General features: G+C 45.8%; 1 protein-coding gene across 4 annotated transcripts in view; it reads left to right on the top strand.

Moving 5' to 3' along the window:
- The first annotated feature begins 10,393 nt into the window (after positions 1-10,393).
- The window catches only part of ELF5 (E74 like ETS transcription factor 5), a 23,913-nt gene continuing 19,519 nt past the window's right edge, over positions 10,394-14,787 (top strand). The window contains exon 1 of one of the 4 annotated variants that reach the window (XM_011356811.1): positions 10,394-10,516. Coding sequence is in view for 2 of the 4 variants with exons in the window: in XM_011356808.1 (XP_011355110.1) it covers positions 12,894-12,919 (26 nt within the window). In the remaining 2 variants the exon portion in view is untranslated. Of the gene's footprint in view, positions 10,517-12,780; positions 12,920-14,787 lie in introns of those variants that run through there. The other 3 variants (XM_011356809.1, XM_011356808.1, XM_011356810.1) reach the window with 3 other exon arrangements.

The following is a 14,787-nucleotide window of genomic DNA, read 5'->3' as shown; positions in this document are numbered from 1 at the left end:
GGGCTAGGGCTTTGAGGAATGAGTATTGAAGATGACTTCAGGCTTTCGTGCCTGAGGAACTAGGGAAATGATGGCATTGCTCAATTCTGCCCAATTTTCTGAGCCTGCCAAAAGTGGGTAGTGCAGGGGACACCCTGGCGAAAGAGTCACAGGCCCTTCTCTGGGGGAGCTGACCACCATCTCCATCAGGATTTCCCAATGCACATCTGGTGGAACACTAGCTAGCTGGCGTGCTAATGGATGTTACTAGAAAAAGTTGCTTAAATAAGTTTGGGAAGTGCTGGAGTAGTGCAATTAAATAGGTTTCTTCACTGGAAGACTCCTTGGAGCTTTTAATAGGCTAACATGCTTGGCGAACCCCAAGCAGAGAATGTAGATGGCAGCCTGTCCTGAATTAGCTGCCCAGAGACATTTTTCTCCACACAGTATTTCGGGAAACCAGTGTTCCCTTGTGGGAAAAAGTGTGCGCTAGACAGATGCCGAAGGGGCCAGAGTAGAAAGCAGAGTCAGATAAGGTTTATGGGAGAGGCGGAGGTGGCAGAGAAGAGGGATTCCTGAGGAGAACAGAGGCCCACGACTGTTGGGGCCCACATTGCCAGGGGCAGACCTACCTGTGGTGTCCCCACACACCTGCTTCAGCCAAGCTCCAGGGTAACCTCTGAGTCAGCCTCCCTCAGGGCCAAGTTTAGCCTCTGACTGGCTAAAGTGGTTGTCTGACTTCCCCGGGCCTCCACTTACCCTTCTATAAAATAGGAATAAAAATATTGCCTTCCCTCTTCTGGGTAGCACGAGGTGCTGGTAATTACTATGTGGCAGGTTGCTGAGATGCTAACAAGCCCTGTCTGACACATTTCTCTTTGGCTTCTCCAGACACCACACCATTCTCCGCAGGAGACCACAGACCTGTCGGCATCCCCTGCAGTGTGCTCATACCTCACGGGCATCCAGGAAGTGAGCAGGTGTCTCTCACGGGTCTCTGCCTCTCACTTCTGCAGCCCATCAAAACAAGAGACTCACCTAACCTTCTGCTACCACCTGGGCACTGTGGAGGTGGGCGGCCCACCTGGCGGCTGCCGTTCTGGGACTCTGCTGCACCTGGGAGCCTGCTCTGGGCTGGGACACCCAGGTGAGGTGTTGCCTGCCTGGAGGCAGCCATGCAGTGTCCTTGCCACTGAGGAAGAGGGGCCCCCTCAACCAGGGCCTTCTCTGAGCGGGGTGATGACGACATCGGAGGAGCCGTGCCCAGCCCAGCCTGGCGGGACGAGCGAGCTGAGGTAGGTGCTGCGTGTCTGTGTGTGTGGGGAGAAGAAAGGGCACCTGGCGGGAAAGGAACACTGTCACTCAGTGGGCAGAGCTAGCTGTGCCCTGGCCCTTCACTGAGGAGGAAAAGGGGGCCTTCCTTCAAGGGAAAGGATAAGAACCTCAGGGAAATCTTGAGGTTCCTATCTGTACTGTTGGGGAGGCAAAAAGCAGCACATGGCACTCTGGGCTGTTATGGTAGTCGAGGCTGAAGTCCCTTGGAACAGCTCAAAGTCATGCCTAGCCCTGAGTAGAAAAGGGGTAGTTGTTGGATATCCTTGTACGATTTTGAAATGCCAGTGTGCTCATCTGCAGCATGGGATCATAGTAACATTGAGCTCTTCCAGGCGGCTGCTGTCAGAACTCATTCCTGAGTACCGGGTGTTTTCCTGGGATCCGATTGTTCGTTTCTATGCACGCCTGGCTTATTTGTACTGGCATGCCTTCTGCTCAGCCCACAAGTGCCCCCTTAGATAGTAAACTTCTGCTTTCATCCTTGGCTTAATTCAGCTTCTATAAATGCCTAGTTCAAAGCTGAGACCCAGGTGCATGTTGGTCCACACCTCCAGGCCCATGCCGTGGAAGGCCCGTTTAACGTCCAGATCTTTTCATTCCTGGAATTCAAGGGGCTAGTCCCAAGGAAGGGACTAGACTCAGGGAATGACGTCAGGGGCCTGTCTAGGTCAGTTTTCAGCCCCCACCTTCTTTAAAAGCCATCGTTGTCTTATCCCTCGTATGTTACTAAGTGACTTGTCAACGTCAGAGGAGCTGTGCAAAGAATCTTCGGCATGTCATTAACTTCATTCCAACGCGTAATTAGCCTAAAAGGCCTCCTCGCTGCCTCCATTCAGCGTTGCATCATAAAGGATTAGGTATTTTACTACTTGGAGGACACCGTGAACACTTTAAAGAGTTAATTATGGCTCACTGGAGCCGGTCCCAAAGAACCCAAGATCCAGGAATTAAACTGTTTATTTTCAAGTGTCAGTCTTCAAGACAGCATTCACAGTGACGTCCTCCACGGAATCTGAGCTTGAAATTGGTTTGAAAATCGACCCGCCAGGGTACGCAGCGATGGGTGGGAGGAGGTCATTTGATTTAGCCAGTGTTTTCACAGATACCATCTGTACAGCGTCAGACAGAACAGAGAACCGACCAAGGAGAGCAGGAATTCTACTTACCCTCCTGGTTCCATGGGGCGAATCCAGCTAAAGCCATTTGTAATCTCTGAGCTGGAGAGACCAGCAGTGAGGCAAGAGTTCAAAGGGAGTTCAGCCCTAATCTGGATGTTACAATCTAAGCCAATCTAACCATGCAGGCTCTGAGGACATTATTATCAGTCAAGTGTAATTATAGATAAAATAGTTTTATTAATCAGCTTCCTAAGGGGACTGTGTTTATCTGATGGCTGTACATGGTATGGGAGGAGGGGGAGAATCCGTGCCGTGTGTGGTTGGTCTACGGGGAGGACCGTGGAAGGGGAAGGAGTGTGGCTGGGAGTGGTGTCTAGGTGTTCTGTGGGCTCTGTGCCTGAGAGACGGGAGGACATGTGATAGCTCTGATGGCCAGTGTGCTTGTTTGTTTGCTCAGGTTGATGCAACTGGACTTGAAATTGTCCCTGTTTCTTCACCATACCTAAGACATGTCATTACTCTTTTTCCAAAAAATAGACGTTTCCATATTTGTACTTAGCCAGCATCTATAGAACTCTCAAATGCAGATCCCACCTGTAGGTGTCCTCTTTTTTTTTTTTTTTTTTAGTAGGTGCCCACTTTAGCCACTGATTGTATGTCTAGATCTATCTTGGCTCGTCTTAAATATCCATGACCATAAACCAGTTTTTCAGTTGCAAGGGATCCTGAAAGAGCAGTACTCCTCCCGAATATTTTTTTGGCCTGAACTGAAGTCAATGCCACTTACCTCTGGGCAGGAACTCGTTGGGGCCCAGACACTCAAGGCGTTCCCTGTAAAGCTGCCAGTTCTGATTTAAACTTCGTTAAATATCAGTGGTCCAGTGGGTGTCAGGTAACACTCCAAGGCTCAGTTCAAGGCCCTTAAAGAGAGGGGTGACCAACTGCCCAGAGGCTGCAGGATAGTCACAGAGCCAACCGGGTCATCTCTGTCCCCAGTCTGCTCCCCGCAGGTGTGTTAGGCACCTGAACCAGCCCTCTTTCAGCACAGCCGGGATCTGCTGGCCGATTGTGCAACTCACTGCTTGCTTTCACTGGAACACTTGACCCCAATTGATTATTTCCTCCTTGAGAAGCCTTGTGAAAAACCTGCCTGCTGCCTTAATGCAGAGGTGCTACCTGTACTATGCCCAAAGTGACAGACGACTGCAGCCTGGGGTGAACACAACTGAAAACCCAGAAAGAATCCAGTAGCTGTTTTCTTCCCATAGAGGTGGGTGACACCCATTCACCCAGGAGTACTGCAGAAATGTGAACTTGCTAAAGCCCCACTCATAGCGCTTGTGTAGAGAGATGCAAAGCGAGCCCGCTGGGATCTTTACGGCCATGTGGCAGATCTGTTGGCCACTCTATAAACTGAGCTATTGGGATTCCTGGAGCTTCTTTGCTCCCAGAAAGGCAGATTGGAGCTCAGAAAAGAAACGTGGTTGACGGAATAAACATCTCATAAGAGTAGTGCTTCATTTAAGATAATTAAGGACTTGGCCAAATATGGTGGCCTTCTCCTAACTCCCAAGGTTGATAAACTTTTGATAGATACCAGATAAGAGACTAAAAATAAATAGATAGATCTACTATATGTCAGATGCATATACCCGAATTATTTCAATTAATCTAGTGAGTAGCTAATATTATTCTCATTTTGCTCATTAGGAAACTGAGACTTGGATAAGAATAATAATAATGATAACAATAACAATAACATCATCATCATAATAATAAGTCTTCGTAGTAGTAGTACATTTGTTGAGTATTTAATATGTGCTAGGCATTGAGCTAAGTAATTCTTATATTCCATTATCTCATTTAACTCTCACCAAAACTCTATGAAGTTACAATTTATTTATCTAGGTTTTTAGATGAAGAAACTGTGGCTCAAGGAGATAACCAACTGACTATCCACATCCATCAGATTAAAAACCCAGTACTTTTTCAAATACTGGTTTTTCCTTAGCCGCCTTCTCATCTGACTTTTACTCTTGGCAACACCATGATTATCTGTTTTGTTAGTGCCTCACCTGAAAATGTTCAGCCAAGTCCCATATTTCACTGCTTCTGTGGAACTGAAGCAATAGCTGTCAACACAAAATGAAACTGACTCCCACCCATCTCCCTTCACACGTCGAGAAAGAATCGAAACACCAAGTTTATAAGAGGCGCCGGTGAGAGTGACGAGCTGACCAAAGAAAACAGCTATTTTCACTTAAACTCCAATAGCACAGCAATAACATCCAAAAATGCTGACCCCAGACACAGTCTTTAGGGAGTGCAAAGTTCCTAATTGGAACCTCCGAGATTTACAAGTTCAGATTTACAAGTTCAAGGCACAGATGAGTCCGTGTTGATGCGACCTCTTGGTGAGGATGGGCAGCTTCCTAAATTTCCGGGCTCTCCCCACAGTTTTATAAGTACAAGGAATCATTTGATTTCAATTAAGATATGATGACAAACTGTAAGAAAGTGATAAAGCAGAAAACTTCATAATAGCGGTAAACCGAAGTTTTATAAAAAGCCCAACCCCTAAATTCTCAGTGTTTACAACTGAGACTGTTTCTCTAAGTTAGTTCCTGCACAGAACCAAACTCAGCACATTGCGGTGTGTAATTCAGACATTTATATTTTCCAATGAGAAATTAATCTGTGGGAGAAAAGAAAAGAATGCAAATAAACAACAGTGACAATATTATTTCAGAGTTGTTGGAAGAAGAAAATCCAGCAACAATCTCTATAAGAAATAGTTGTATGATCATGTAAAAATATGTGGGCAGAAAGTGAGCAAAATCAAAGTTTTTGACCAAGTCTCACCTTGCTGCCCTGAACAAATTCGCCCTGAAGAGCGGACAAGACATGAGATCTCCTCAAACTCAAAGTTCCCATCAACTGGCCAGAGACTATTCTTGTTCACAGGGTCCAATACCTCAGGCACCAGCACCATGATTCAAAATTTCAGGGCTGCCATGCGGGGCCACGTGTAAGACTCTTGCCAAGCTTCTGTGAGCATCTTGGGCTATCCCATACTCATCCTCACACTTCTCCAGGCTTCCTCTTATTTGAAAGAGCCTCTCCTTTTGGTCATCTCAGACATCACAGAGCACGGTGAACGATGGCCCGAGCTTTGAACCAGGCAATCACAGGATGAAATCCTGGCTCTGCTACTTGTTAGCTATGTGCACTTGGGCAAATTACTGCAACTCTTTCAGCCTCGGTTTTCCCTTCCGTAAAATGGGGATAATAATAGCCCCTACTCCAACAGTTGTTGTGCTTGGCACATAATAATCAACCATTTTTAGCAAGCACTTCCAATCATTCACGGCCCAGCTCAAATGCCACTTCCCATAGGAAACTTCTAACTCCTCCAGCCCTTACTGATCTCCCTCTTGCTGAAGTTCTATAGCCCCTAACTCAAAACTTGGCATGGAATTATATACTGCCTCTAAATGTTTCCTCATGAATTCTCTGTTAAAATATCTATTACTTAAAGGCCACAACTACGTGTTATTCTTTTTTGTATTCCTGACAATAATGACCTATTATAAAAATATTTTTTAATTACTATACATATCTACCAAATTCACATTTTAACATTTCTGAAATCAGGATAAGCTTTATAATTTATCTGCACATTTAACATAATGTTTTCTCCCCAAGATGATTATCTAAATCAAAGATGTGTATTATAATCACCATCTTAGAATAAGATTCGGTTGATCGACGAGGAGAGATCTGCATGAATTCAATCACGAATTTTGCCTGGCAACCTCGCCTTCCTTACCTTCCACCCTCAGCCTCACACCCTTTCTCTGGGCCCATCATCCCCATCCTTTGACCAAAGACATGCCTCTGGATGACAACTGGTAGAAGGGAGGAGTTCAGTCTGGAGACGTGGAGGTCAGTGTGGTCACACACATTACAAACTACATGCATGATCACTCTCACTGATAGGCAGGGAAACTGAGTTTCAGATACTTAAGTTCCCAGCAAGTCTGGTGTCAGCTCACCTGTAGGAAGGTTGAGTCTGTAATGATTGACTGATTAATTATCTACTGATAACCTACCCTTCATTAGTGTGGTTTCTGAATTAACCAAGCCAATTAGCCATGGCCGGAGAGACTGGTCTAACTGATGCCCAAAATGTCAATGGCAGCGCCATTAGCACCATGCCATCCTCCAACCAATGGGACAGACTGGTTGCAGGAGTCAATGTCATCCATTTCTCAAATCGTCACCCCTGCAACTCTCTCTGAAAGTAAGCCCTCATGCCTGCCAGGGGACTGACGTTTGGTAGGAAAACACCTAAAGAAGATTCTGTCTTCCAAAACTCTCTGTTTGAGTAGGCATCCTTTGCTTGGGCCTCGTATCTGTGACTTCGTACAGCAATTATAGCTTCAGATTTATTCAGACTGACTCAATGCAGAGAAACTTTGATTAGGTTGACTTCCAGTCTATTATGAGAAGAGAGGAGACTAGAAATACAGTCATGCCATTGTGTTGGCTGTTTCATAAACATTATGATAATTCAGCTTTATAACAACAAATCAGTATTCTTATCCTCATTTTTATTATGCTTCTGCCAACCATTGATTTTGCCATTGTTGAACCTCCATGATGCCTTCAGTGCTGGAAATCACACAAAGATCCATTACTTCCGTGAGGCTCATAACCAAGGAGGGATTATCAGAGAGCCACTCACTGGTGCCATGTACTGAATTAGAGTTTCTGGTCTGGAGAACAGGCAGCCCAAACAGCTAAATGATGAGTTGGATATAGGAGACAGGGGAAAGATACCCAAAGAGAAAAACAAAACAAATACACAATCAGCCAAAAAGAATTGCTTGAGCACTGATTTATGCTTTTGTCCATGCTGGATGTTTTAGGGGACAACAGGTTTACAACTCTTGTCCTTGCTTTTAAAGATCCTGCGAACAACCTGAGATAGCTAAAAACATTGGTATCTCTTCGACTCAAATTCTGCCTCCATCAGAGGTTTCAAATGATAACATAATGGTGAAGCTTGTGGACTCTGTTGCTATCCGCCTGGGCTCAAATCCTGCTTTGAATCCCACCAGCTGAATAACATTGGGCAAGTTACTTAAACTCCTTATGCCTGTTTTCTCATTAGTAAATTTTACATAATAATAATGGTAGCTACCTCAGAAGAATGATGTAAGGATTAAATGACTTAATACATGTAGCATGCCTAAACTGTTCTAAATGCCTCATGTATGGTAGCGATTATGATTATGCATTGTAGAAGGGCAATATTGTCCTATTTCCTATGGCAATGCCGAAAGGTAACATTTATAGTCAACTCTGGCTTCGGTGTCAGTTGCTTGCATTTGATCCAGCGGAGTCTAATGGCCTCCTTGTTTAATTACTTTAACAAATGTAACAGGCCAGCATGTAGATAATAGAGGACACGCTTGGGACTCTCACCACTTCCCAAGGTTTTAACTCATTGAATTCGCCCAACAACCCTAGAAGAGATGTATTCTTGGTCTCCATTGTATAAATGAGGAAACTGAGATGTAAGGATTTTAAATATACTTCCCAGGCTCACCTAGCCAGCAAATGGCAAAGCAGGCATTCAAACCTCAGAAGTCTCCCTCCAGTAGCTCTTATAAGCCTAGTGTTACTGTTGTCACTGTGTGGTTGAGACACCAGAAGGAGAATAGGCTGGAAATTCTGAAATGCTCCATTCCTTCTGCCAACCTCGTCCCCACCCTCAACCCCCATCTCTTGTCTTTGACTAACATTCATTATACAGTTTTTATAAGCTTAGTGTTTGATATCGTCCAAGATCTCTACTCCAATCAATTTTAGGTTCAATGTGATAGTTAGACTTAATTAGAGTCAAATTCCTCTTTTACTTTGGTTTTATCTTAATCACCCCTTTTATCTACTGGTCCAGAAGCCTATAATTTCCCACACAGGCACTCAGAGATGCCGTGTTATACTGTCAGAATCATGAAACAAACAGAGTTTGTTGTCATATACATCCACTGTCAGAAAACTTTTCACTCCAAAATATTTGAGCCAAGACAGTATAAAAAAAATATAATTTCTCAAAAAAAAACAACAAAAAAACGCTCTTCTAAAAACAATAGCAGAATAATATGTTTACCTCGAACACTTCTCCACTGGAAAGAATGTACATGTGCAGACACAAACCTGAGAAGCATTTCAGAAACCAGTGACAAGATGGGAAAGTGCCCAACAGCGGGGAACATGGTGTGTAGGACCATTGCGGTCCCCCAGACACCAAGCAGGAAGAGGCAGATCACAGAATTTTAAGGCTTAAAAGAATCTCAAAGACCATCTAATCCAGTTCTTTGCGAACTCTTTTTAAGTACAGATTCTTTTGTTCAAGTGAAATCTTATCCTGAAAATTTGTATAAAAGCTGAGATGCTCTTATTGAAACAGGGAAGAGAAGCCTAAAGCCTAACCCACTCCACTCCCATCCTCTCACCCCCACATCCCTTATGAGGGCTCTGGGGAACCCCTGGGGTTCCTTAGACCATGGTTTGAAAATCACTATTCTAATCCAACCTCCTCTTTTTACCACCGGGGGAAACGAAGCCCAGAGAGGCTACTGGACTTGCCTGAGGTTACACAGCAAGTCAGCAGCCTAGGCCGTCCCCATCTTCCTTCAGCAATTTTTCCATGATGACACCTGAGTTCTCTATGAACTGCCCTTTGTTTCACCAGACCGTTCACGTATTTGTATTTGTGTGTTTGTCCCCGTGCCCAGTATTCCCAAGAAAACCTAACAAACCAGTCGCTGCTTTCACCCTAAAGCTTGGAGTCTGCACTTTGGACACGATGTCTCAGCTCCCCAAGACAGCTGGACACCCAGTGCAATAGGGTCATAAATACTGTCCCATGACCGGGGACGCTGTATTTCACAGCCTAAATTAGGTCGAGCTTCTGCTCTCACGGGGAAGTCCTCAAAAGCAGGTAGTTCTTTGCTAGACACCTGAGAGCTGGCCTCCAAGTCAGGTCCCACCTCATAGCTGTAGACACCTGACCGGGCACCTAAACCCCTTCGTTTCTGTGTCCACGAGGTATGGGGTGGGGAGGAGGGAGAAAGCTATCACAGGGCTCATTACACCCAAAGATGTCAAAAGTCGAACAAGTTAATGTGTCCAATGCTCTGTTCGTGCTTTGAGTGAAAAAGTAGAAGAAAGGCCCAACAGTGGTTCTGCAAGCTGGCCGCTCCCCTCAGCTAGTGTGAAGGCATGAGTCTGGAGGAAATAGTAGAGAAGAGGGGTTTGGTTACTGTGCTCTCTCAGGGAAAACGCTATGACCATCACGGCTGACAAAAGGCTGTTCGGTGCTTCACTGGCATTACCTCACGTGATTCCCACAACCCCCCGTGGATAGGTACTATTATTTGCATCAGAGCAATGAAGCTCAGACAGGCTTATTAAGTTATTCAAGGTGACACAGTTAGAAAATTAGGGACCTAGAATTTGAACCCGAAGCCATCGAGCTGCAAAGCCTGCATTCTTAACCACTACCCCATCCTTCCCTTCCTCCCTGCCACACGGGGAAAAGGGGAGAATGACATGCTATATAAAAGTGCAGGAGTCCACCAGGCCAGGAGCGAGGCTACTGACACAGACACTGGGGCTGCATTTTGGAGCTTCCCCTCCAGCTTGCACAAACCAGAATCCCCAGCCAACGCAGGATCCCACAAAGCTCCCAGAGGCAAGAATTCTCAGTTTGTTTACTGAGTCCCCTGGGCCAGGAGGGAGGGCTGTGAGCTGGGCTCAAAAGCAGGATAAAGGTAAACTTTCTGCACGTGAGAACCATCCCCCCCCCCCCCAAGGAGCCGTGTCACACTGTATGTCACCGTCATCAAAGGGGCTGTGCGTAAACCTGAAAAACCAAACGGACCTGTCTGTAGGTGTTACTTATATCACAAGGCTACAGGTGCCTTTATCTCCACTGTACGCTGGTGCTGGGAGCGCCTGCCTTCTCTTGCCTTGAAAGCCTCCTCTTTGGACCTAGTCACCGCTGTCCTCACGTAAGCACCTTTTCTTTGCTCTTTTGGATGGATTGTAAGGGGTGTCAGGGATTAGAGGCTCGGGCTGGGGCCTGGGTCTGTTTATCGGTCTCCAGCTCCAGTCTACCAGTCTACCTACCAGTTCTGTCAGTCACGGCACCTCCCGGGAGCTGTGTAAGTGGAATTTCACTGCTTGCCTGAGAGAGACATTTTTGCCTCCTCAAGCTGTGTAGCCACCCACCCTCCCCTCGGCAGCCCCCACTCCCTCTGGATCACTCCACTAAACCAAGGGAAACCAAGAGGGAATGTGTACAGGCACTCAATTCTCCATGCTTCCTAAAGCTATCTTTAGGAAGGAAAGCTGGATCTTACCCTGAAAAGATCTTCAGCTTCAAGGAAAGCCCACCTCCCCCTGGTTAAACTCTTCCTTTCCCCACTGGCCTGCTCTTGGTCCCCACTTTAATCTAGAGAAAATAAGCTGCCTTATTACAGTATGGGGCATTTTTTCAGGAATTTGTTTGTATGTAATAGCTTAAAAGAAACCTATTTTGTCCTCTCACGCCACCTTAGTATAGAATCCTTCCAGAAATGCAATGATTAGGGTTTTTCCACTATATTCTCAGACATTTTTCAAAGACTCTGCAGTGTATGGGGCTGGGGGATGTGGGGGTAGGGTTGGGGTAACCTTATGCAGCCTCCCCCTACTGGCAGCCACTGGTAGCACATGCTCTCTTCCTGAAGCTGCAGACAGACCTTTGGATGTGCTAATAATTTTACAAGCCCAAAAGGATGTCAGAGATCATTAGGTACAACCTCTTCATTTTACAGATGAGGAAAGTGAGCCTAGAAAAGCAAAGTGATTTAGGGAGACAGCTTTGTGTTTTAGCCTAAAGACCCATGAAAAGGGGTTGTTTGCCGCCCTGAGTGAAAGCTTAATTCTCTTGTCCCCATGTTCTCTGTGAGAATGTTTTTCGTGATTCAAAGTATTCTCAGCAGGCATTTTCACAGTTTCGTTGACTTCTTTTCTCAGAAGTCCTTTGATAACAGCCTTTTAGATACACCAATGATGATCAGTTCCACCCTCTCCCCCAAGAAATGAATCTGTGTCCTGTTCTCAGTCTTCTGCATATATTATCTAATTTTATTAAATCCTCGGGACATTGTGACAAGTCCATATTAAAATCCTCATTTTAGAGATGAGCTTGGAGACGGTCATGGATTTTTACATGCCACACCTTGTATTAAACAAAAGTAATTTTGACAGGCTGAGTAGTAAGAAACATGTGTTCCAAATATGTGTCACGTGTTTCTTGACTTGTGAGTGGCTGAGGTAGAATCGAATCCCCAATAGGTTTAATCCAAAACCGAGAAGCTTTGCATTGGAGCTCACCGTAAACTGTATGGAGTACCTTCTGTGCGTCTTTGCTGCGCCTTCAGTAAAACAACTAAAAACAAACTACCAAGCTCCCTAAGCAAGCTAAAGAAAGGTGAAGAATCGCTTGGCAAGACGTCAGCAAGTCGGTTCTCCCAGCTGCTCTGGTTTCTCCCAGAAGAGCAAACACTCAAGCACCCAACCTACAATTCTTTAACGGCAAGTGTTGAAATAGTCCATTGGGATCTCCTCCGTGTGTCCCTTCTTGGGAGGTACAAAGAGTGGGAGATTGACCCTACCTTGCCCACGGGACTCGGGACCAAGTGCACATTTGGGTGTCACTGTGGCTTAGAGGGAAGAAAAACATTTTTCTTCCCACTGAGACTGCTCAGATGGTGGGATCCTTTATCAGCGGTCCCCAACACTTTGGGCACCAGAGACCAGTGCTCCTATGAGAATTTAGTGCCTGATGATCTGAGGTAGAGCTGAGATGGTGATGCTGGCGCTGGGGAGCGGCTGCACACACAGGTGAAGCTGCACTCGCTCGCTCTCCGCTCACCTCCTGCTGTGCGGCCTGGTTCCTAACAGACCACAGACCGGTACCGGTCCACAGCCTGGGGAGTGGGGACCCCTGCTTTATACCCTCACAGCCTGGTTCTACCTGGTAATGTTTTGGTGCATAAAAAGCCAATGCGTAGATGCTTAATTGGGTGGATTGTTGGTCACATGGCCAGAGTGAAGTTGATGATCTCTGACAGAGTCAGGAAGGAATTTTCCTCTTCTGGCAAACAGGCCAAGGCTGAGTGGTTTGCTCCTTCCCTCTCTCTCTGGAAGGCTGAGCAGAGGTGCCCAGTTGCTCAGGCCATGGTCACCACACCTGTGATTGCTGCTTCTGATTCGTGTAGGGTGAGAAGCCCACAGGCCTGTCCCTCTGACTGTGTGGAGTCTCCTTGTGCACACTGGGTGAGTGCGCCGGCTCTCAAAAGGGTTAGGAAGGCCTTGGAGTCATCGGGGACCTCAGCCTCTATGCCATCGCTGTCTCATTCTGAAAGGTACCTGTGGCTAGCCTTTCTCATGCATGAAAGGGAACCTACCTGATTCTTCCCCCTTGTGTGGATTATGTTTGATCCTCTACTACTTACTAGGCAGCTAGAATGGTGTCCACATTTGGAGAAACTGATTCCAACAGCTGTGGGTCTGTTGACGCGTAGCAAGCGAGGGTTTGAAATGCATGAGGGGCCTGGATAACGCAGGCAAAGAATATCCAAAACCCACTGCTGAAAGTCATGGGCATAGGAGGAATGGAAGGAGAGGAAATCGAGAGGCTTTTTCAGAGCTAAAAGTTTAACCTCTGCTGGTAGTGGTCTGATGAGCTTGCTCGACCACAGTATCCAAATACGACCAACATGTATGTGGATGTGGATGAGTATACATGTCTGGGTGTGCTGGCCCAGTTGGGAGGGTGCCTGAAGAAAATCACAGAGCTAAGGCACAGCCTGGAGTCCACCTCGTCAGTATGTTCATTTAGTAGATGAAGAATTGAGGCTTGGAGAGATGCAAAGGCAGAATCATGACTCTCAGTCCAGTGCTCTTTCCATGATGACAGACCAGCCAGCGCCTCGAAAAAACAAAAATGTGTGGCTAGAACAGCAGGCCTAACACCCTCCCTAGATACCTCCTTCTTGTCCTGCTGCTGACTCTAGGTCTAACCTAGTGACACTCAATCTTTTTTTGTTATCGCTCCACCAAGGAGACTTTTAAGATAATTGTTTCTTAAATGTCTCCCCTCCTCCCCCCATGAAATGTTAATACCATAGAAATACTGCATATCGTTAATGTACTATGGCCCCTTGGAGGATCATAAAACATAATAATAGCTAAGATTTTTTGATCTCCAAGAAGAAATTTTTTCCCTCTGGGGTCAATATTACCCCCGCTGGGAATTATGATCTCACTTTAGGCCTGGCCCTACCCATCACTGGGCTTCAATGTCCTCACCCACCCTGTCCCACCTACAGAATCTTAAGAGCTAAAATGTTCATATATTGCAAGGATCCAAGAGGGCCTAAGAAGTTGGGCTACTGAATACAAAGCAGCCATTATTCCTGAACTCTCACACTTAGAGCATGCTGGCCAAGCAGCCAAGGTCTTTTGTGGAAAGTCCAAGTTAATAATATCCCCTCCTATGCAATAGAAGGGAGAAAAAAACTTCGGTTGCTTTTATAAAAACATTTTCCCAAAAAGCAAGAAATAATTGCAGAAGAAAAATAGCACGTTATACAACCGAGAGAGCCCTTTAAGAAAACTTAATGGGTATAATCGGCCATAGAAGGAATTACAAAGGGAATCAGATATAGCTCTGTGTAAGGCACTAGAGAGATTACAGAGCAAGTTGAGTGATCTGGTATAAGAGAAAAAAAAATTCTTAAAAGTGGTAAATTTCCTTTTTCATCAAAAACATTCCTAATTTTGATATGACTAAATTCAATTTACCAAATGACTTTCACGAGCTATCCGTCCAGTGTACATGAGGGAGCACTCACTCCCACTGTCGTGTTTTTATCTGGAGGATTTTCTTACTGACATTGAAGACCTGGGGATGGTTTTCTATTTTCCTCCATGTGGAGTCCACCTCTCCTTTCTCCAAACCCACCATGAAAGACATGTCAGAAGTCTGCCATCCTCTTCTTCATCTGGCCCAGAGGGGAAGGGGGCTTTTTACCTGGAGCACTCACTTAGGGGAACTTTCCTGAGGTCAAGTCCAGAAAGTGGAAAGAACTTTGTGCTCCAGGGGCCTTTCCCTTTCTCATAACCTCCTACTCCCATCCCTCTTTATCCTGCCTCCCGCTCAGGATATAAAACCAGCCAATCCGTGGGAAAATCAGAGTCCAAACCCAGGCAGCCTTGACCTCTGTTTGAT

This window comes from Pteropus vampyrus, unplaced genomic scaffold (assembly GCF_000151845.1).
Source record: "Pteropus vampyrus isolate Shadow unplaced genomic scaffold, Pvam_2.0 Scaffold31, whole genome shotgun sequence".
In the NCBI taxonomy this organism is placed as follows: Eukaryota; Metazoa; Chordata; class Mammalia; order Chiroptera; family Pteropodidae; genus Pteropus; species Pteropus vampyrus.
The sequence above is the reverse complement of the archived record's forward strand: the minus strand, read 5'-3'. Positions and strand labels throughout refer to the sequence as shown.